Source organism: Microcebus murinus, chromosome 14 (assembly GCF_040939455.1).
Source record: "Microcebus murinus isolate Inina chromosome 14, M.murinus_Inina_mat1.0, whole genome shotgun sequence".
Lineage (NCBI taxonomy): Eukaryota > Metazoa > Chordata > Mammalia > Primates > Cheirogaleidae > Microcebus > Microcebus murinus.
In genome coordinates, this window is record NC_134117.1 from 79,531,518 (window position 1) to 79,554,601 (window position 23,084).

General features: G+C 57.9%; 1 protein-coding gene and 1 long non-coding RNA gene across 2 annotated transcripts in view; one reads left to right on the top strand and one right to left on the bottom strand.

Moving 5' to 3' along the window:
* The window catches only part of LOC105879007 (proto-oncogene tyrosine-protein kinase receptor Ret), a 53,638-nt gene extending 44,700 nt beyond the window's left edge, over positions 1-8,938 (bottom strand). The window contains exon 1 of the mRNA XM_012778943.3: positions 8,627-8,938. Coding sequence (XP_012634397.1) covers positions 8,627-8,693 — 67 coding nt within the window. The 5' untranslated portion in view covers positions 8,694-8,938. The remainder of the gene's footprint in view (positions 1-8,626) is intronic.
* LOC142875608 (uncharacterized) lies at positions 8,855-22,785 on the top strand. Its single transcript, XR_012922930.1, has 3 exons — positions 8,855-8,898; positions 18,540-18,946; positions 22,677-22,785. It is a non-coding gene; the product is annotated as an uncharacterized LOC142875608 (long non-coding RNA).
* The last annotated feature ends 299 nt before the right edge of the window (positions 22,786-23,084 follow it).

Here is a 23,084-nt window from a genome sequence, read left to right on the forward strand (position 1 = left end):
TTGGTGACACGCGGGGGTCTGGGCAGCCCTGGGAGCAGCAGTTCCCATGTGTCTCCACGTGCCGAGGCAGCCTACTGGGCAGAGCTGGGCCCCTCTGGGAACTGCTGCAGCTGTAGGGATGGGGGGCACTGGAAGGCCAGCTGTAGTCCTCATGTGTCCTCCTTGTGGCAGGCTGAGAGCAACCGTGGGGACCAAGGTGGCAGCCAGGGTCCCCAGGGAGGGCCACCTTGAACTCTGGAGCAGAAGTTGGGCTCACAAAGGGCCTGTGGGTCTGTTCTGGTGCAGGGTGGAGGGAAGACAGCCGGGAGCCGCAGGTTCTGGCCCTGCACGGACCTGGGCCTGACAGGTCGTACAGTCCTGAGGCTCCACAGCACAGCCAGGCAGACCATGTCACCTGCGTCTAAACGCTGCTGTCCAGCCTGGGGTGCAAAGACCTCAGAGACTTCGACTTCAGGAGTAGAAAGGGACCCAAACCCAAGGCTGGGGTGGCTGTGTGGAGAAGGGGCGACCAGGTTTGTGGTGCCTATCTTCAACGGATGACACCCCCACGCATGACAGCTCATGCCTCCCTCAGTTTTCCCATCTGTAAAAGCAGAGGTCTGCGGCTGATGCCAAGGCTCCTCTCAGTGTAAATGCTGCTTTCCTCTGAGTCCATGTGACGCACAAGAACTCAGGGAACAAACCCCTGACAGAGGCCAAGAGGCAGGATGGTGGGCACGATGGACATCAGGGTGGGCTCCTCACCCAGGTGGCCTTTGGGGGACGAGGGACATTGGGTAGAAACAGGATTAGGGCCCCAAGGGTCCTCCTAGGCCACTGATACAGCAAGAAGACATAGGCCTAGTCCAAAGGAGAGGTTTTGGCTCAACAGGAGGGGCAGAGGACAGGGCAGAGGGCCCAGTGCGCGACCCTACACTGCTTCGCTGTGTGGCCAGCTCAGTCCCCAGCTGTGAATGGGGACAGGAACTTCTCCCCGGAGGCACAGCACCTGCCCACAAATGCCAGTTCTCCATCACCACCCCCGGCAACCAATCAGATGTCCTGGGCCCACAAAGGCTTCCTGCCATCCCTGGGTCAAGGCCTTCCGCCCAGTGCTGGCCTCCAGAGCTGCCTGGGCACATGGCTGTCCCAGGAAAATGGCTCCAGGGCCCAGCAGCATGACATCACACGACTGCTATTACAGTAATCAACTTACCCGCGTCTGTCCGGTTATTTTTGGAGTCTAGACTCAGGCTGAGCAACAGAGGGCAGCCCTGGGTTCCATGTTGCTGAGTCCTTCCCCCGCTCCCATCCTTCATGGGGGGTTCCTAGGTGTCCCCTTCTCACACATGCGTGGTGACTCCATTGCTTCTGGGACATTTGCCCTCAGAGTCCAGGTCTTCCAAGAACATCCTCAGATTGTGAGGGTGGTGTGACTCAGTGCCCACATGGGGACATCAGAAGAACCCATGTCTACCTCACAGGGGAGCTGGGGCTTAGGCACCGACAGAGACACCACTGACAAAGCCACTTCTCAGCAATACTTGGTGGAGATGTGACAGCAAAGTAAACCATAGGACAAGACAGCTACCCACGTAAACAATGGGCAAAGGACTTGAAGAGAGACTTCTCCAAAGAAGATAGATACAAAACTGGCCAATAAGCACATGAAAAGATGCTAAACATCACTAGTCACGAGGGAAAGGCAAACCAAAACCACAATGAGATGCCACTTCGTACCCACAGGGATGGATAAAATTAAAACACTTAACACACGTGCATACCAGAAAATAACAAGTGTTGGTGAGGATATGGGTAAACTGTAACCCTTGTGCACTGCTGATGGTAATGTAAAATGATTCAGCCACCGTGGAAAACAATTTGGCAGTACCTAAAGAAATGAAACATAGAATTATCTAGCAATTTCACTTGTAGGTATGTATCTAACACAACTGAAAACAGATATTTGTAACAGGAATATTCATAGCAACATTATTCATCGTAGCCAAAAGGTAGAAAACACCCAAGTGCTTCCAAGAAAAAACTAGATGAATGGATAAATAAATGTGGTATATCTATAGAAGGGAATATTATTCACCCTTATAAAGGAACGAAGTACTGACACATGCTACAATGTGGATGGACCTTGAAAACATTATGGTAAGTAAAAGAAGTGGGCCATAAAGGTCCATTTATATGAAATACCCAGAATAGGTAAATCCACAGAGACAGGACACAGACTGTGGGTAGGGGAACAGGGAACAACTGTTCTAGTGAGTATGGGGTTTCCTTTTGGGGTGACAGAAATGTTTCATACCTACACAGAGGTGATGTCTATGCTGTGCAACACTATGAATGTGCTAAGTGCCACGAAATTGTTTGCTTAGAAATGATTACTTAGAAATGTTTGCTTAGAAATGATTATGTGAATTTCACCTCAATAAAAAGAGTAAACTGTGATCATTTGCCACCATTGCTCCTCTCTCTCCAGCTGGGGCCCCCGCAGGCCCCCGGTGCCGGCCAGGACGACAGACACAGGCTGGTCTGGAGGAGCCCATGAGCGGGTGGGTGCGTGCAGGCCCAGCCCGGCCTGCGCCCCCAGACTCCCACAGAGGGACAGAGGCAAAATCACACAGCTCCCCGCCCTCCTGGCCTCAAAGCTCTGCGCCCTCCACACACACGGCTGGCGCGGGCTCAGAGGGGTGAAGCTGAGGAGACAGGGCCATTTCTGGGCCAGAGCCAGGCCAGGCTGTGCCACAGGCAGGACACAGTGGGCTCTGTTAAGCCACTGAGACTGGGGGCTTCTGTCACCAAGTACAGTCTCACCTGCCCTTACAAGACTGCAGCGGGTGTGGCTGGAGTAGCAAAGAAGATTCATGACATCCCTTGGTCACTTTTCAAGGCCCCGGGAAGTCCTGTCTGTGGACCTGCAGGCTGCACATGTGTGCTGGGTCTCAAACCAGGCTGTCCCCTCACGATGAGGGGCACATGAGAGTACATTCCTATGTCTCTGAACGCATGTTAGCCCTGGTTCCATAGGTGAGGAGGGCTGTGCCACTCCTCGGCTAAGGGCCGCAACAGACTCCCCTCAGGCAGTGCTGGGGGGGAGCGCAAACAAGGAGGAAGCCCCTGGCCCTCCCAGCACCAGCCCCAGCCTCCATGTCTTTGCCTGCTTCACTGGCAAGAAAAGTTTGAGGAAGAACCCAGTAGACGCCCACCCCCAGGCTGCACCCCAGCTTGCTCCACCCTCAGGGACCCACAGCTGGAGCACACATCTGCCCCAGCATTTCCCAGATTCTTACTGAAATTTTAGGAAACTACATTTTCCCTTTTTCCCTTTCTAGAACACAAAGGTGAGAATTTTCTGGAGTCACAGAGGCACATGCAGGAGTGGGCAACAGTCTTGACGACCACTGCCTGCCTCCCCTGGCTGCGGCTCTAGGGCCACACTGCCCCTCAGGCACCTGTCTGGAGCCCTGGACTTGTGCAGAACGCAGACTCCAGCCCCAGTCACAGCGGAGCAGAGGGCAGCGCCCACATCTGGGAGGTGCGTGGGTCCCCCAGGACCACAGGGACTCTGCAAGGCCACACGTGTCTCCCAGTCAGGTCCCAGCTCCAGCCCCTCCACGACTGCTGGTATCAAGGAGGAAAGCCTGCATCAGCAGCCCACCAGGCAGGTGGGCACACACCTGTCCAGATACACAGGTGACCTTTCTGTGGTTGTGCCTGGGCTGCTGTACTTTGTGGAGCCACCCATGAGGCAAAAGCAAACAGAGGTGTTTGCTCAGGGCTGGCCACCTGCTCTCTCCAAGGCCCAGGTGCTGCATGAACTGCTGTCCTCATGGTCCCAGCAGCACCACTTGCCCACAACCAAGCTCTCTAGGGGACCAAGCCCCAGCCAGAGGAGCCAAAGGAACAACAGTGCCCAGCTGCTCCTCTCGCCCCACCCTGCCCTGCCCAGGGTCTCAGAGTGGACCACTCAGAGGTCCACTGGCTTCACAGCCTCCAGCCTGAGGGCAGAGGGGAGGGGGGTCCCTGAGGCACCCCACAATCACACAGCTGTGAAGCCAGAGCTTGATGGAGGGCCAGAGCCCACCCACGTGACCTAGCCTGGCCGCAGAGCTCAAGGAAGGCGGACAATGGAAACAAGGCGAGGAGGAAGGCAGGAGGAGGCCCAGGCCACCAGGCCTGCCAAGGGTCCTGGCACCTTGATCAGGAGAAGGCCCATGCCAAGGCGCTCGGAAGGGAGGTGAAGCCCTACTTCGGGGGCATAGTATTGCCTCCCTAACCCCTGCACCGGCCCTGGCTGCTGCACAGTGGGGGGAGCCAGGCAGACTCTAGGAGGCCTGGGGCCTTCTCACCCTCCCTGCTCACCCAGGGGAGCAGTGCCCACAGGAGCAGTGTCCAGTCTTGGTGCTACAGGGACCCCATGAGCTCAACCTGAGTCACACTGACCCCACAGCCTCCCAGGAGCCAAAGACCCCAGACCCAGGTGCAGCTGGGCAGGGAGAGATGGGCCAAGTGCCGTCCCCTCCCCTGCAGCCAGGGTCAGGGTGCGCTCCCCGCCTGGCAGCCCACTGCCCCCACAGACACATGCGTCAGAGAGGAGTAACCACCCGAGGGCACCACCAGCCCCAGAAAAGCCCAGGAGCCTCCCTCAGGAGTGTTTTGGGGGGGCCGCTCACTGCCACTATCATTGTTAGTATTAAGTCTCTCATACGGAAAACACTATGTTGGGGTGGGGGGGCACGCAGCTGGGCGGAGGGCAGCACAGTACCAACGCGGAAGTGGGAAGCGGGCTCAGCAGTGGAGGTGTGGCTGCCTCCACAGACTGAGGCTGTGCTGGTGGGAGGGCTGGGCTGCCCCTTCGGCTCAGCCCTATTTCCCTGGACACCCCACTGAGGGCTTTCTTCTAGGGAGGACTCTGAACTGGACAAGGAAACACAGGGGCACTCACGTCCCTGACACCCAGCCTTCCCACCCTGCACCCCTTTCGCTCAGCACAGTAGCTTCTGTCAGATGCAGGTCCCCAGGCAGATGCAGGTGCAAGAGCCACTTCCTGGGCGTCCTGGCTGCATGCTGCACCACCACCAGCACAGAGATGTCTTCCTGCCACACCTGCAGCACACAGGGTCCTTCCCCTAGGCCACCTTTGACAGGGCCGTGCCTGTGCTGGCTCCAGACCCACCTGCACTCCCAAACATCAGCTGAAGCAAAGGTCCTGCCTGCGGAAACAGCTGAGATCCAGAGGGGCTCCTGTTTCAGGTGTCCGAGCACAGTGCCACACGTCACTCCCATATCTGGGCCAGGCTGTCCTCAGAGCACCTAGAGCCCGAGGTCAGCGACTCACCGGTGGGTGGGCGGGGTCAGGGCCACTTCCCTCTCCTGGGACCCCTCCTCAGCCCCACCCCTGGTATCCGCCACCACTGGCCCAGAGAAGGGGCTTGCAGAAAGTCAGAAGACCAAGGGTGGGGAGTTCCTAAGTCCTCTCCACCAACTCCTATAGGAGCCTCAGTTTCCTTACCTGTGAAATGGGCAAACAAGGCCACAACCCTTGCAGGCTTATTGGGAGGATAGAGTGAGCTAGCAAACAGGCAGCTCGAAGCACAAGAGCAGCATGCTGTGAGGCTCCCGCAGGGTGGCTATTGCTGGTAATCAGCCTTATCCAGTCACCGCATGGGGACTTAGAGGGTCCTCTGTCAGGCCGCAGGGGGGGAAGGCCTCAGGGGAGATTGCAGCTTCCGGCCCTCCCTTCCCCTTGGCACCCCAGGCTCCATTTTAACAGATATCATAATTTTATATTCCTTTTCTCCTCCCCTGGCTAAAAGGCCATTAGCTCCCCATTAGGTGAACGCATCCCATTTTCTTCACACCACGGAGGAAACAGTGATTTACTTAGCTTGTCCCTAAAGCAGTTCTGTAGGATAAAGGCGGCTCCATAAACTTCCCCGTTTGTTCTCTGCTCATGGGCCCCACACTCAGGTGCCTCCCAGCTGGCCCAGTCCCCCAGTGAGGGGTGAGGGCTGCCCCTAAAGGCCAGAGGGGCTCAGCAGGCTGGAGTGGAGAAATCGGGAGGCCCAATGAGTCTGGAGGCAGAACAAGCCTTCCACTGGCCCCTGGCCAAAGAGGGGAGGGGGCAAAAGAAAAAACAAGTAGGTGGAGCCATGTCCCCCCTCCACCCTAGGTGCCTGCTCTGACACCTGGTGGTGCACAGAGAGGAGGACCACCCAGGTGCTCCACAGATGGGCAGCCTGGCACCCTGGGGACAGGGCCCTGCCATGTCATAGTGCCTGGATCTTTGGTGCTGGGAGCCGAAGGTCCTGGGGTCCACAGGCCTCTGTGGACTGGGCCTTCCTTGCAGCCGGAGGTGCTGAGCAAGCGGGACCCTAGAAGCCAAGCCTGGGAGATGAGAGATAAGAGGAGGAGCTGCAGAGGAGCTGCTGGCCAGCCTGGCACCTACAGGGGGAGTCCCAGATGCTGGGACTCCCTCATCCCTGAAATGGGGATAGCCATACCGGTGCTGAGCTGTGAGATGTCAGAAACTTCTAAGAACAACTTTTAGATGGAGGTTTTCTAGGTCTGGTTCCTAGATACCCGGGGCATGTGTCCCTGTATGTACACGTGTGGGGAGGTGTGTGAGTGAGTGGCAAGAGAAGGGACTGGGCTCCTGTTGCACCTGGGTGAGGGTGCAGTGTGAAGAAGCCAGGTCACACTGCAGGAACATGCATGTCCACAGGCCTCATGAGCACGTCTCCGGGGGAAGAGCAGGAGTGTGTCTTGGCAATGACAGAGCATGAGTGTGAGTGTGTCAGCTGGGGAAGGACCCTCATCCCTAGAGACTCAGCCCATCCCACCCACCCCCACAGGCCCAGCCACTAGAGTGCTGCGTCCGCAAGAGGGCGCCTGAGGCCAGCTGTCCCCACAGGGTGGGTCAGGGGAGAGCACACAGAGTCACTCGTGACAGCTCGGGGAAGCTGGGCAGCTCCAGGTTGCCGCTGCTGGTGAAGAGCCCCCGAGGCCTCTCCAAAGGCCCCAGCGGTCTCCTCTCTCGGTGTGGGGTTGCTTCCCCACTCCCAGTGCCAACAACTGTGGTTTCGTGGCATCCCAGGGCACAGGGGCTCATGTTCTCTAGATTGGGGGGGCTGTCTGCAGCTACCCAACTCTGGGCTCAGGGGTCTGGGCACAGAAAGCTACCTGCATTCCTGCCAAGTGCCACAGGCTGGCCAGGAGCCTGGGCACCCAGGCCATGCACAAAGCTACGGGAGGGTGTGGGAAAGCCCCGCTGCCCAGCACTCGGGCTTCTGGCTCAACATGGCCACAACTGCAAAGTTGCAACCCAGAGTCCCAAGAGAGCTTCAGAACACCTTGCTTACCTCTGCCCTGGGTCCTCCCCTGCAGCACTGTGACCCCAGAGTCCCAACAATGGGAACAGACTCCCCATCCCCATTCTTTGGGGTGGGAAGGCAAGGCTTCTCCCCTGCCCTGTGATGGACTGGGGGCCCATTCTGACGTCAGCATATCCTGAGCTGCGGAGCCAGCCACAGAGGAGGCCTGTGAACTGTCTGTGCAGGACTTGGGGCTAGAGGCAGGGTGACCACAGCCTCTTCTGTTACCAAAGGCTCCAGGGAGAGAAAGCCCTTTGTAGGGATGGGCGAGGGTGGCCAGAGCTCCTTCCCTCTCAAAAGGAAACTTGGTTCATACAGAATACTGGGGGGAGATCAAGTCAGGGCCGGTTTCAATACACAGCCCAAAGGGTCACAGATTCTCCAACCTTGAGGCTCATTCCGTGAGGGTTTGGGTGGGGGCGGTGACCAGTCTTGGCTAGGCCACGCCTAATACTGGGATCCCATAGCGCCCGGCGGCTGCACAAGGCACAGCACCCACGCGGGCGGCGCATACATTCCGCTTACCTCAGCCCAACCTGGTCAAAAGCACGCAGTAAATATTGGCCCTGAGCCGTCCAATGGCCCAAAGGCCGCACCTTCAGGGGCTCCCGCCTGGTAGCGGCGCAGCACACCAAGGCTGCCGGGCGGGCCTCGGGCCGCAGCGGGCCCTCAAGCGAAGCCACTTCAGAAACCACAGGCTTTTGGCTTTTTAAAGACCAGCGCGGCCAAAAAGCACAAGGGAAATGCAGCCGTTTATAAAAGAGCCTCCGCACCCCTCGGCCGGCTGGGGCGGCAGGGCTGGAGGAGGAGCGCATGGACGTGCGGCCCGAGAAGGAAACCAGGGCCGAGCAGACTTCTGCAGAAACAGAACTAACTCCCCGCGCAAGTCGCGGGCTTTCTGGGGCTGCCTGACCCGTCCGCCCACGCCTGTACCGAAACGGCTGTCCCGTTTGCGCCGGGACGCGGCTTTCGCGCGAGGCGCAGTCAGGTTGGGACGCGCGGCCGCGGCTTGGGCTCTGGGCACCGACCGCCGGCGCCGGCCCGTGTCCCACTCCTGCCGGAGACCCGCCTAGCCCGAGGCCCGAGGCGCCGTGCCCACCGCCCAACGCGGCCACTTCGCTCGAAGCTGAAGCAGACTGGCCGGCAAGGGCGCAGCCCGCTGCCCACCACAAACGGAAAGGCGTTTCCGAACGCGTCCGCTCCGCCGCTCGGCGCGCGGCGCCAACTTCGCCCTGGCCGCTGCGGGAGGCGGCAGGACTCACCTTCGCCGAGCAGCGGCAGCAGCAGCAGCAGCCGCAGCCCCGCGGCACCGGACGTCGCCTTCGCCATCGCCTGTGCGCGCCGGGGCCACGGCTAGAGGGAGGGCGGCGTGGGCCGGCGGGTCTCGGCGGGTCTCGGCGGTGGGGTTCGGCGCTCAGCCGGGCTGCCCCATGCCCGCCCGGAGCGTGGCGGTAGCTGCGGGCTCGGCGCGTCGGGGCGCGGACTCCCGGGCACTCTGCGCTGCTGCGCGCCCTCCTTGGGTAGCCGGACTGAGGTGAGGAGAGCGCCGTCTGCGACAGAGGAGCGGGCAGGGGCGGGGCGGGGCGGCACGGGGGGCGGGGCGGGCCGGGCGGGAACAGGGTGCGGGCGGGTGCGGGGTGGGCGGGGCTCTGGGCACCCACCCGGGCTGTGGGTTGGAGACAGTTGCGGGACGTGCGCTGCTGGCCAGGAGAGGCGCGTGTCGGAGGGGGGATGAGAAGGCTGGGTGCGGCCGGGCGGAGCGCGGGTAGGAGCGGGGTGCGGGCCGGGCGAGCGCGATGCGGATAGGCCAGCGGTAGCCGGCGTCCGCGCACCTCTGCTCGCTCAGCCACTCTTTCTCACCCGGTGCGCCCGCTCGCGGTCCCTGCGTTTCGCCCTTTCCGCTCGCTGCATAGAGAGAGCAGAGAAGCCACGCCAGGATGCAAGGTCTGGCTGACTGGCTAAGGGTGCGACCGAGCGGACTCGGAGAAGGGCGCCCCGCCTCCAGGCTCTCGGCACCGAGCGCACCCTCCGCCATTTCTCAGAGGGGGAGGCGCGGTGGGAGCGCGGCCTTTTCGGGGACCAGAGGCTGGAGGAGGGGAAGAGCCTGGCTGGGAGTGGGCCGGAGAGCCTTCTGCGTCCTTCTGGGGCGAACCCAGCTTGTAGCTTACAGCATCCTCGGTGGCTCTGGTGGAGAGCGTGGGAGTCCCGCAGGGCCGGTTTGCGATTTCCCCTCTCAAGTACTGGTCCAACTAATGGGAACAGAAAACTGGCTCCTGGGCCCACCTTTGAAAGAGACGCGGTGCTGGCCTGACGGGGTGCTCGGGAGGTGGGTGCCTTTTCTCCCTCCAAACAAGAGAACTCTTAGGATGTAGGACTGACAAGGGAGGACAGGGAGTAGCAGAGAGGAACTGGAGCCCCAAAGAATCTAGTTTTCCCCCAAAGAATGATGCCTAGTAGCACATTCACCCCTAAAAGGGGTGGCCTCTGGAGCTGTAATAGGGAGTCCTAGGCTGAGGTTGGATGGCAGTTCTAAGCCTCTGTTCTCTCCCCACCCCTGAGCTGCTTTTTGAGGTCTGGCCCCCACCTAGATTCAGAGGGATGAGGGGATGGAAGCCCATGGGGCCTTGGTGTGAGAATGTCCAGGAACCTGGGCTTGGGGTCCCCCTGGGACAGCCAGTCCTCTTTCTGCTGTGTGCGGAACCCCACCCCCTTGCCTGGCTCAGCGCAGGGCTGAGTAAGCCGTCCGCACCTCACTCTGCAGATATGAAGTCCAAGTGAAGTCACCCTCTCAGGCAGCAGAAGGAGCTGCCAAGACAGGCTGGCTTCGATTTGACCAACGGAGATGTCCAGAGTAGGGCTGCTGAAGGGTGGGCTACTGGGGTGCAGGCCTGCCAGTCCAGGAGAGCAACCCAGGGCCACTGGACCTGTGCTGACTGCCATACCCTCCCAGGGTTTATGGAGCTGGAGTTGGCTGTGGCGGCTCCCTTGGGTGCAGAGAGGCCCTATTTCTGGTGCTAGCAGCTATCCACACTGCACACTCAGGCCTATGCCCAGGGAAGGGACCTAGTAGGAAGGGAGGGGCTGGGGGGATCTTTTTGGCTACAAACAAGCTCCTGTGGACTTCCTGCTAGGAGAATGAAGAGGAAAAGGGGTGGGTCCAAATAGGCCCACTCTTTCAGCCAGCCCCACCCCACACCTTCCAGGGACCACCCTGGCCAGGCCTTAGCTGACACTGGACAGGTTAGACGTCTGGCTGGGCTCCGTGTGACCATCTCAAGGGACTATCTGGGACTGTGCTCCTGCCTGGCCTCCCTCAGGCCCTTCCACCCTCTCTCCCCGCCCCCATCCTTGGGGGTCCTGAGCAGACACCTGACAACGTGGTGGGGATATTGCCTTCTTGGAAACAGGTTTGGGAGACCTCACATGTGTATGCCCCATGCGTGCATGGACACATGTATACACATGAGCCTCAGTTTCCCCAGTGGTAAACATCTCTCTCTCTCGGAAGGGTGAAGATAAAAAGGCCATACATGTGAGGGTGGAGCCTGGCGCCAGGCACACAGGAAACGTTCGCCGGGTCACAGCCACTTCTTGCACAGGCCTCCCTGGGCCTGGGCTCAGGCATTCTTGCCCCACCACCCTGCTGAGAGGTGTGGGCTTTCTGGGAGCTGGAGGAATGTGCATCACAGTGTGGCTGGTGCCCCACCCTGCCCAGGTCCTCTTGGAGAATCACCAGGGAAGCTTTTACAAATACGCAGACTCCTGGGCCCACCACCATAACAACCTACATTAAAAAAATGTTCCTCAAGAGGTTCTGATGCTTTGGCGTGATCAGACCTGAACTTGAATTTTCCCACTTACATTCCCACTTACATGATGTCTTGTGGACATCACACAAATCACTTTACCTCTGAGCCTCAGTTTTGTCATCTGTCAAATGGGGGCTGAAATAGCATTCCCTGCTGTGGTCACTGTGAGGAGGGACTAAGATGGTGTTTTTGAGGCCCTTCCTTGGCACAAGGTCAGGTGCTCAGTAGGCAGTGGCTCACACCTTCTCCCTGCAGCAAGTGGGAGCTTGAAGGTTATTCACTGCTGCTGAGCATGGGTGGGCTACCTGAAGCCGCTTGGGTCCAGCCCCAAAGCACCAAACACTGCACGGAAAGGAGGGTGGAGGCCAAGCCAGCATGGAACCGAGAAGGTGATGGAACTGCGCCCGTGCCCACGTGGGTGTGTCCCGCAGCACCAAGAAGGCCAGCAGTGTGGAGTGAGGCTGAGAGCAGGGAACCCTGGCCCTGGCGGGGCCCTGCAGGGAGAGGGTAGAAAATCCAGAGCACAGCCCAGTCCTGTGGACAATGGAAGGCTGGTCAGCGTGGGGCGGCTGACCGAGGCCCCTCAGAGTGGGCGTGGGCTGGCATCCAGGTCTCTTCTGCAGGCAGTGTGACATGGTCAGTCCACTCTGAGGCCAGCTGTGTACACTGTTAGTGAACTGCTCAGTGCCTCAGTTTCCAGGTCTGCCTACCACTGCACTCTGTACCCCGATAGGGTGTTGAGGGGGGCATGTCTACTGCTCTCACGTTTGCCTCCCTGGCCCTCCTGCAGGGCAGCTGCAAGGAGAAAGCCAGTGCCTACCAGCCACCTCTGAGGGCTCCCAGTGGGGGGTCCTCAGTCAGCCCACCCCCACTTCAAATATGCTGTCCACATTAACATAGTCACAGAACACCAGCTTGGTGAGCTTCCATTGTGCAGCCCAGATGTCAGCTTTACCTAGCTGTGTGCAGGTCCCACCTGCCCGCTGGCCTTGGGTGCCCACAGCGACATTTGCAGACAGGGCCTCAGCCTGGCCTGTGGAAGACCCTCCCTTTCACTCTCCCTGGGACCTGACCAGGCCTGGGTGCCTGAGGCCTGAGGCTTGCATGTCCTTATAGAGCCCTCGGGGCTCAGAGAAAGCCCACCTCCACCCAGCTGACCTGTCCTTGTCTCCTCGCCCCAGACTTGGTTCTCTTCTGAATCCCCTCCTCTCCCCCCTTTCCTTCTCCCCCTTTTCCCCTTCTCCCCTCCCATGTCTCTTGGAGGGAGCTGTCCCAATTCCTTTCCCCCAGCACAAGAACAAGGGTAGAACGTCACTCAGCAGCTTTCGTAGTCCTTTCTGGGCCTCAGTTTCTTCATCTGTAACTTGGGAATTAAAACACGGGACCTGTCTTGCAGTGTGCTTCTAAAGATGAAGCCTGCAGTGCCTCGGTGGGCTCGGCAGACAAGGGCACTTTCTCACTGCTCTTCTGGGTTCTCTCTCCTCCGGGCAGCTGTCTAGGTGTGGGCTGGCCGTGGCCTGGTGGGAAGGCTGCAGGGCTTTCTGGATGTGTCCCAGCTGTGTCTACTCTTGCCCGTGCAGTCTTGACATGTTACCCAGAGACTCTGGGCCTCAGAGGGAAAGCAGAGTTCCTTCTCCCCAGGTTGCCTGGGCATCAAGCCAGTCGGTCCACAGGGAACCTTGAGCTCAGGGCCACGCAGGCAATGTGGCCTGCCACTGTTGTTCTTTATCCCCTTCAGCTATAGAAGTCGAGGCAATGAGGCCAAAGCAGTGGATGTTACTAAGGTGGCACAGAAAGCCAGGTGGCCTCTATACCTGAATGGTCTACTTCCCTCTGCTCTGGGCTTCCCACATGCACGGGTGACAACTCGCCCCTGGGTGCTGTGTGGGGCTGGTGGCCAAACCCAAGACTGGTCTGCCCAAGCCCGCACCTGTCTTCCACCGCTCCGGCTCAGCCAAAGACCACAAGCTCTCCCCACATGACCCGCAGCCCTCTTGGCACTGGACGCCCCAGAGCCCCAGCCCTCTCTGCCGCACTGGTCTGTAATCGCACGCTGGGCAGCGGTGGGTTGAGTGAAGCCTGCGCTCCGGGGGCTCTGCTCACGCTAGGTGTCCCCAGACCGAGGCATTGCTGGCTAGAGTCTGGCTGGTGTGGGACGGGGTCTTGAGCCTCACTGCCTGTGTCAGCTGGAGCCACAGAGAAGGCCTTCCCGGCTCACGGCCCATGAGCAGACTGTGGAGAGAGGCGGAGCCTGAGTTGGCATGTCCAGCAGATATGGCCTGAATGCTTTTTAGACCAAACATCTCCCAAGGCAGTTTCATAATCTGCCTTGTAATGCAGATTTAGACAACTTTTTACGAACGCACTTTTTAAAATAGGTCTTAATGGATCTTTGCAGTAGTTACAGTCCATTGTGTAAATGCAAACAGAAGGCTTTTTGAAAACATGTATTATTGATCAGAAAGGCAGCAGCAATTAGAAGCCAGTGTGTCGTATTGTTCAATACGCACTTCCTATACAGCCCTGCTGGTGCTTGCTCATAACTTTCTGACAAATTATCTTGTCACCAGGAAGCCCTTTCTTTTCCTTTTTGTTTCTGTAAGTGAAGGAGAACCTCTCGATTCATTATTATCTGGAAGGGAATAAAAAATTAAGCTTGCCTTTACCACGGCAAAACCTATTTACGACTTCTCCTCTGGTATCCAGACTAAAGTGGCAAGACCTTCAGTTGAGATGGACGATGCACCTGGATTGGTCCATGGTGCATAGTGGGAAAAAGTGGTGAGAAGGTAGCAGAGTGCCCCAGGGCCCAGCTGGAGGGCCACACAGCAGTGGGCTCCTTTGGCAGGATGCAGAGGCAGCGGAGGCCACACAGGGGGGTCCCAGGGAAGGGTGGGCTCCCCTGCTGGGTGCCCCATGTCCTCAGTTACCCCCCTCAGTCACCAAGCCTGAGATGAGCGGCTGAGAATAAGGCTGAGACTTGTTTTTGCTCACTCATATGGGAATCTGTATTCCACCCAATCTGCACTTTGCCATTTACCCTTCTTGACAAGTTTATTTATTTATTTAACAGACATTTACTGTGCACTTACTATAACCCAGGCACCATTTTTGGAAACAGAAATACTCCAGTGAATAAAACAGAGCTGCTCCCTTCCTGGTGATCCTTGCATAATTGCCAAACACAGGACACACATGCACGGGTCTGAGACGGGGAGGGCACAGACGGTGGCTGTCAGGCCTGGGCACCCTCAGGAGCTGACGTGGGGCAAAGAGGATGGCGCTGGGGACGGTGCTGCCTTGGAGATGCCAGAGGCAGGCAGGAGGGCTGGTGGCCCTGGAACCGCCCCCCCCCCCCCAAGCATGGACAGGAGCCCTCCCAGGAGAGCACCCTCCCCGAAGCCTGCAGTGCTCCATCTCATCCTCAGAGAGGTGCCATGCCTGCAGGGCTGCAGAGCGCCTACTCTGGCCTAGGAGATCCTCTGGATCATAAACCCTGCTGTGTTTGTGGAATGCTGGCACATAGGAGGAAGTCCTTTGACTTAATGCCCCAAAGCTTCTGCAGGCTGCCCTTGCTCAGGATCCAGGGGGTGGCAGCTTGGGTGTGGTGGGTATGTGTCTTCCACCTGTGGGTGCAGAGGCCCTATGTGCCCTGATCCATGCGCAGGAGCCGCACTGAGCTGGAGGGGTGGGGTGCAAGCTGCCTGCAGGTGCCCTCCTTCCTTCCCATCTGCCTGCCCTCAGGTGCAGAATGTGGGGGTACATTAGGTGGTTCCCAGTCCCCTGTGCTACAGTCAGGCCCTGGACCCTGGCACCTGCTTACTGAGGACAGCAGCTCCCCTGCAGACCTCATCATCTCTCTTGGAAGCCCCGGGGCTGGTTGCAGGCAGAGCCCTCATTGCTTCCTCTCCAGCACCAGGGCCACCCTGAGTTGCTGCCTGAGCCAAAGCCTGCCGTGCTCCAGACCCCTCGCAAGGCCAGATGGGCCCCTCCCTGCCCACTATGTCTGTCCAGTGGAAGGTTCTGCGATAATGGGCCTGTTTCACTCTATGCTATCTGAGCACTTGAAATGTAGCAAGTGTGACTGAGGAATTGAATATTTAATTTTATTACATTTAAAATAATGTAAAATTAAACAACCACATGTGGCTAGTATACTTATTGGGCAGCACAGTTCTAAAAAACATCTCCCAGCCTCTCCCTGGGGTGTCTGGGGGGCTCCTGGCATACACTTCTCCACTGCAATGAGAACAGAGAGGCGGCCGGCTCTGGGGGTGCTGCCATGCCCCAGGGGACTCTGCTGCCCCAGCTTTCACTCTGTGCTCTGACTTCCTGATGGCTTGAAGATGCCACAGCCTGAGGACAAGGGTGACACAGTGGGGGCACATCCTGGGCACCCACTTCCTGGGGATCTTCTGCCCCTCCAGGCCCAGCCCAGGGCTCCCTTCCCACTGCACGCAGAGCCAGCAAGCACAGGAGCCGTGAGCACAGGCGCACAGATCGGCCTGGCAGGGCCCTCCTCCCAAGGGCCTCTTTGGAAGGGGTGGATGAGCCCGTGCATATTAAGATGTGTGATGAAGGGCTGTCTGGGGACTCTGCAGCCTAAGGCCCCAGGGCCTGCGCTGTATGGGGATCTGAGCGCCCAGCCCTCTTCCCTCTGCCCCCAGAGTCCCCAGACTGCCCAGGCACTCCCTGTTTGGGCCCTCACCAGCCTGGGAAGTTCCTCCCTGCTCTACCGGCCCCTCTGTCATCCAGCTCCTACTCATCACTCAGAAGTCCCCTCTTCACACCTCTGCTCAGATGCTGGGTGTAGGCGTGAGGCAGGGACCTGGTGTGCCTGCTGCTCTGACTGTGCTTAGTTTATCTGCGGCCCAATGGACAACCTTGCAATGCCTGTGGCCCCAGGCCCTCAAGGTCACTGCGTGTCACCCTCACCGTTGTCCATTCCCCTGTTTCATCTGCCTATGGTGAGGACAGTGGTGCTGACTGCTGCTCGCCCAGCATCGAATGCTGCTGGGGGCCTGGTGAGCGTTCGCAGCTGCTAGTCCAACGTCTGCCCGCAGAGCAGCCCTGCGGCAGTCAGGTGAGCCCTGTGCTCAGGACAGAGGTGAGGGTGCAGGGCTGCTGCGAGCATCTGTCCGCACTGCCCCCACACTCCGCAGCCCCACTGCTTGCTCACGCCGCCCCCGCCCCCCAGATGGACGCATCTGTGAACCTCAGTGGAAGGAGGACCTGACCAGGGGCTCGAGCTGAAAACAACCGGCAGGGAGGGAACGAGGCGCCCAAATAAATCACCTGGGGCCTGACATTTGGAGAATTTGCGCTGGAGACCAAACACAGATGCCCTTTGGATAAATACATTTTTGAAAAGCGTTCCACAGGAAAGTTTATGACTTTAATAGGTTTTTAGTGTCAGACAAGCATCAGGAAGTGTTTTGTGGAGAGACTTTCTCTGGAAAGCTCAGAAACTCACTTTTCCCCTTGGCCCTTTAAACTTAAGGATATGATGATCCCAGCAAGGGGAGGACCCTCCTCCCCAGGTTCCCCTGTGATTTGCCCAGAGCTGGGATTGCTCAACTGAGGAATGTTCTGGAAGGTTCTGAAGACCTCAGTGCTCCAGGCCAACAGGGGGTGGGGGTATCTCTCCAGAACCTGGTTTGGAAGCTTGGCAGTGTCCTGCTTGCCCAGAGCAGCTCCCCTCTCCTGCCCTTCATAGCCCACCTCCCTGAGAGGAGCCTGGGCCTGTGGTCCTCAGGGAGCAAGGGCTCCTTGTGGGTCCTCCTGAGCCTTCCAGAGGGTGGTGATTTTCTGTGGGTTGGGAACTTTACAGAGTTCCCCACGACGAAGCCCAGGAGCACGGAGCTGAGCTCACTATGGGCCCTGCGCCAGGGAGAAGAGATGCAAGGAGAAGGTCAGATGCGATCATGTCTGGAAGCATCTCCCATCCGGCTTAGAGACGGGCTCCCACCCGCCCCGTCCGGGGCTCAGCCTGGGTCCTGCAGCTGCCTTTGTCCAGCTCAGGCCTGGATGCCAAGTGGCCATTTGTGGGGCCGGCCCCACCTCTCTTGGCTGCTCTGCTCCAGAGAGCAGAGAGAGCTTGGCTGCTCTGCTCCAGGGCCCTCCTGCCCTGGACAGGGCCCTGTGTGGGGAGTGGGTGGGCACTGGTGCATTGTATATGCCTGGTGCATTGTATAAATCTTGTGGAGCTACCAGGCAAACTGAGATTGTGTGAGTCGCTGCAGGTAGCATGAGGCCATGTCGACAGGCAGATGCTTTGTTGGAGAGGGATGTGTGGCCCGGGCTCTACCGCCTTCCCTGTAGCGCCCCCCAGAGGGAACTCTGGGTAGTCAGCCCTTACCTGCCACAGTTCTTGAAGTAACCCTCCCGGAATTGCAGCCCAGGTGGTATCTAATTCTGCAGTGAGCTAGCACCAAAGCACTACACACCACCTCGTCTGTGCCATGGCTCTGGCCCACTTTGCAGGCTAGGGAGTTCCTGCCAGGCTGGGCTGAGGGCAGGCAAGTCTTTGCAGCTCTGTGAGTGTGGGTGGGGTAGAGGCTCAGAGTCCTGGAATGGAGGGGCACCCATGGTCCCAGCACCTGGTTCACAGAAAACAGGCAGATGGAAATGAGAGACAAGAGGAAGCCCAGGTGGGTTTCGCGGTGTTGGAGCTCTGAGGGTCCAGGCAGGCTACCTCCTAGCTGGCGTGGGGTCGGGGGGACTGGAGAGAAGGGACAGGGTGTGTTTTAGTCTCCAGGACCCCTCCTGAGGGCAGCAGGAATGTTCCAAGACTCCACAAAGCTCAAATTCCACCCAGGTGACTTCTGTGCACACCTGGGACTTAGTTTTGCAGCCAAAAGGAAGTTGGCGTCAGAGACCCATTTTCCTAGACATTCTGCCTTCTAAGCCCTGGCCTTAAGTGGCTGCCTCAGATGCTCAGCTTGCCCCAGCCCCCCACTGGTAAGTGGGGATCTTGGCACCTTCCTGGATAGGAGGTGGGGTGTGAACAGGATCTCTTATGGTCAGCAGCCCTGGTTGTTTTGCCCCAGGCTGTAAACGAGGGGTCCCAGACAATAAATGAGGGGGTGGGTGCTGAGAGGCCCGGATTGGACAGGGAGCTGTGTCCCCCCATGGGGGTTGGCCCTTTCCCCCTCCCTTCTAGGGGTCCCAAATTCACCTCTTTAGCCATTAGGACTTGCCAAGAACCTCATGCAGAGACCACCTAATGGATGTGTGTGAGGAAGTGCTCATGATCTTCTAAAGCTTCGTTCCTGCCTCATAATTTATTTGCTTGCAGAATCCAGACACTTGAATGCAGTTGCTGTCTTAGCCACCACTCACAGCAACCTTTTTTGTCTTTTCACAGTTGTGTCTTGGAAGCAGCTTCCAACAAAATAAAAGCAGCTCCCTAAACAACATGTCATCTTTGGGGCTCTCACATGTGTGCTGGAGGAGGAAGTGACCTCTGTTTTATTTCCCAGTGCTGATACCCAGCTTGGGTGTGAGTGTTGCAGTCTCCAAATCCTAAAGGTTTGGGGTTTAATTATGCATGGCTGACCCGAGGAAGAAAGGCCGAGTGAGGTCACTCTGAGAGGTAAATCTTTGCGGCCTGAATCGTCTCTTCTGGGAAAAGAGGCAGGCCGGGTGGCTGTGGGCGAGAACCGCTGGTGGAGACCTGCCTGCATGTGGGTGAGTGGACAGCCCAGGACGGGAGCCTGGAACTCACTCAGATTCACAGCACCTCCTAGGGGCAGCGGCGTCCCCATCTTGCAGGTGAGATAACTGAGGGGCCAGCCGGTGCTCCTCTGGAGCCCCCACTCCGCACTGCCCGTGGAGAGCAGCACTCCAGGTCAGGGCTCAGGTGCAGGCTGGGGCTAGAGTGTGCGCTGGCCGCGACTCCTGGGGCTGGATGTTGCTGGTTCTGGGCCCACATTTGGGATTCACTGCTCTAGAACCAGGTGGGGTGGCAGAGGAGCAGGTGAGGGTCTCAGGGTGGAGGCACCTGCCTGTTTTCTCCACCTCTGTCTGGCCACCCAGCCTAGCTTCACAGCACGTCCAACTTGGCCAGATGTCCCCATTAGTGCCGAGCCCACCTGTTCTCCCCAGTCTCCTCCTGGTTCCCTGCCTCAATCCCCCCGACTTACGCCCATCTCCTGGCCTTGCTTGGAGGCCCTCCAACCCCCGAACGTGCCTGCCTCACACTCTGCCGGCATCTATGTTTGAGATAGTGCTTGGCCTCCTGGCACCCACTTCTTCAGCTAAGTCCCTTTGTGTGGCCCAGGCCTCTCAGAACCCACCAGTTCTTGTGTCCCCACTGTGCCAGCAGAAAGGGTGGTCACTTCTGTGATCCGGGCCCAGATCCCACCCAAGATCCATGAGCCCGAAAGGTGCTGAGCGTCATTCCCTGGTCTGCAAAATGGCTACAGTGACAGTCCCACCTCATCTCTGAGGTGGGGGTATTGATTTAGTGAGCTGTGTGAAGTGAGGGCCTGGCCAGAGCAAGGCTGATGGCCTGGGGATCCTCTGCCCAGGGTGGTCACTTGGTAAAAGCCGACTCAGAGCCTGTGTATGGCCAACACTAGGCCTGGGGGAGCTGAGGGGAGCTGGGGGCTGGGGCGCCCTGTGCCCTCAGCTGGGGCCTCCCAGGCAGCTCCAGACCCCACTCACGGGTGACTGCAGTGGTGGGAGTGGTTCCTGTCGGCTTGTGCATTGTTATTTCCAAGGACTAAGTCTTTGCAGCAAAGGACTTTTCATTCTTTAATGAAACCCTGCAGCCAGGGTAGCACCCTACTAAATGACTGATACTCAACGAGATATGCACTTCTCAGAAATGTCTCCTAGTCAATGAAGAAGAGATAACAGTCAGTGGAATAAAAATTAATCTGGCCACTATAGGAATTAATATAAAAACATCAGATGCAGGACTTATAAGGGATGCCACCTCCAACTAACCCTCCCTGGGTTAAATGCTCTGGGGACGCTGATTTACGTTCCATGCTGCAGGTCTCTGCCACCATAATCGATAGGGATGAGAAATGGGGCTGTGCTTGGGCGGGGCAGGGGTGGAGTGGAAGGGTGTGCACGGCTGCCTGTCGGGGAAGCTGTGGGAGCAGGGGACCATCAGCTGTCGCTCCTTCCTATGCCTTCCTGGTGAGCTCCAGGCCCAGCTGGGGTTCTAGAGGCCTGGCCCAGGGTACCTCTCACTAACCCTCTCTAGGCTGTAGGAGGTGGTGGGGTTCGGGCAGACTCCTCCCAGGGCCTGGGCTTGGCCAGCGCCTGATGCTGATGCCCCACGCACCCCATCCTGGCTCTGTGAGAAGTACGGGGCCACACTCTTCGCCTCCGTGAAGCTTGCCTAAGCGACTGTTCATTCTGCCATCCCCAGTCCAGGCTCTGCTGTGTCCTTTAAGGAGCTGTAAGTCCAAGCCCTTGGTGGCTGTCCCTGGACTGCCTCTCTGCCTTCCTTCCCCCGCTGAGACCTCTAAGCTAGGCTTGAGCGTGGGAGATCACTGTTCTCACCACTGCTGCAGGCCTGCTGGGACTAGCAGGGAGTGCACCTTACTCCTAGGTGGGGACGTGCTTGGTCAGTTCGGAACCCTCCTGGGCACACACCACACCAGGGTGCATGGGGGGACAGGTGAGGGCATGAGCCAGTGTCATTCATCCCTCCACCTGGAGGCCCTGGGGACACCAGCGAGGGGAGGATCAAGTGTTTACCCTCTAGTCCCTCCCTGCCAAGGCCCAGCTCTCCCTGAGTCCCTCTCCCTCCGCTACGATTCTACCAGGTCCTGAGGGCTGGCAGCCGCCTGGACCCTGAGCCCCTGCTGCGCCAGCCTTGCTCCATGCCTAGTCACTGCCCCATCAGGTGTGCCCTCTGCTTCTGTTGGACTCTGGCCACATGGTCCCCAAGCAAAATTCCTGCGGGACTGGACAGCATGGGGAGGTCCAGTGCTTTGTTCTTGATCATGGCAGAACCCAGCTTTCCCAGTGAGTCTCTGGAGAAGCCTCCTCTGTGTGCCCTGCCCTGAGCAGCCAGGAGAGCAGCCCGAGTGACCCCACTTCCACTGCCCACCTGGGCTGACCCAGGACAGCCCCCACTGCATATGTTGAAGCCCTAATACCCAGGGCCTCAGAATGTAGCTGTATTTGGAGATAAGGTTGTTAAAGAGGTAGTCAGTTTAAGACGAGGTCATTAGTGTGGGCCTTGATCCAATATCACTGGTGTCTTTATAAAACGGGGATTTGGACACAGAGAAAGACATGCACAGAGGGACAACCATGTGGAGGGACACAGGGAGCAGACAGTGTCTCTGCACAAGGAGAGAGGCTGGAATATGTCCTTCCTTCCGTGGACCTGCAGAGGGCAGACGGCCTGTGCATGCCTTGGTCTGGACCCCAGTGCCCAGACTTGGGAGCCGATGAGCTCCTGTTCTTACCGCCTCAGCCCATGGGTAGTTCCTTACCCCAGCCTGACAGACTCATACACTTACAAAGGAATTCATTATAATAAACTGAGAGCACTAATAGTCTTGTTTTGTATTTTTCAGGGGAGTTGGTGTCATAGGTATTTGTTTGTTTGTTTGTTTACTTTGTTTTGTTTTCATGGCTTCACAAATCGGAGTTTATTTACAACAATCAGAGGTTTCAAGGGAGCTGCTGACGAAGAAGTCTGCCTGGTGCTGTCCACAGTGGTGGCGGCTGGTCCCAAGGTCGTTGGGGTGGAGGGTGTGGGCCACAGTGTAGGAGGGTGGTCCCACGAGGGGCACGGCATGATGGGAACCATACTGCTGCTGTCTTGGTGACAATTTCTGTGCCCACTAGTGGCAGTGACGAGTCAGGAGGCCACATAATAGGCTCAACAGGGGTGTCACCATCCAGCCCTAGAGAGGTGCGGCTGTGCGTGGGTTGTTTTCCTTCCATACAATAACTGTCAGTGTTGTTTTAATAGAAAGGACTTGTGAGCTTTGCTTGCTTAAAGATAATCATACAATATGTGTTTGAAATAAAATCAAAAATCACTCCTCTGGTCGAACTTATCCTGGAAAATTCCAGCATTGCTTAATGCTGCGGCGACTCAACCTGCTCGGGGTCAGGCTGTGCTCGTGTCTGGTTACTTCTGCTGTTGGGTGAAGGCTTAAAAGAATGCAATGTCTCTACATCATCTGTACAAAATGCATTGTCTCTACAAAAAATGTCTCTACACGACAGAGTGCAGCTTGCTGCAGATCCACAGGAGGGATTCAGAGACCTCACAACCTTTGGGAAAATGGACAAACATCTAATTCTGAAGATTAATATCTAATTTTTTGCTACTATGAAAACACTTCCCATTAAACAGAATACCTAGACAGTATTCCCAGCCTGGGGCACTTCTTCCTCCCACTGACCCCCGACTCCCACTCCTAGAGTCCTGTTCCCTGGGCCCGAGGAGCCAGTCCTGACTCATCGGAGCTTGCCCACAATGTCAGCATCACTGACAGGCTCTGGCCCTCTGCCCATCCAGGAGCTGCGTGCCGTTATCAGCAGACACAGAATTGCCAGGGACAGCTGAGGAATCACCTTGACTGCTATCCTCCTTGTCTGTTGCTGAGTAATAAACCATCTCCAAACTGTGTGTCTTAAAACAATGCCATCGTTTCCTTTGCTCATGAGTCTGCAATTTGGGCAGTGCTCGGTGGGGGTGGCTCGTCTCCGCTCAACTCTGCCTTGCTTAGGGCAGGTGGTTTGAGGGCTGGGGCTGGGGTCACCTGGAGACCCCTCATACAGCTGCTGGTTGGTGGTTGGCTGAGACCTTTGCAGCAGCTGTTGGCTCAGAAACCTGGGCTTCCTTCCAACATGGTGGCCAGAGTCACATCACCTTCTGTGACCTGGCCTCGGAAGTCACCCACATTCCTTTCTATTTGTCTCAGCA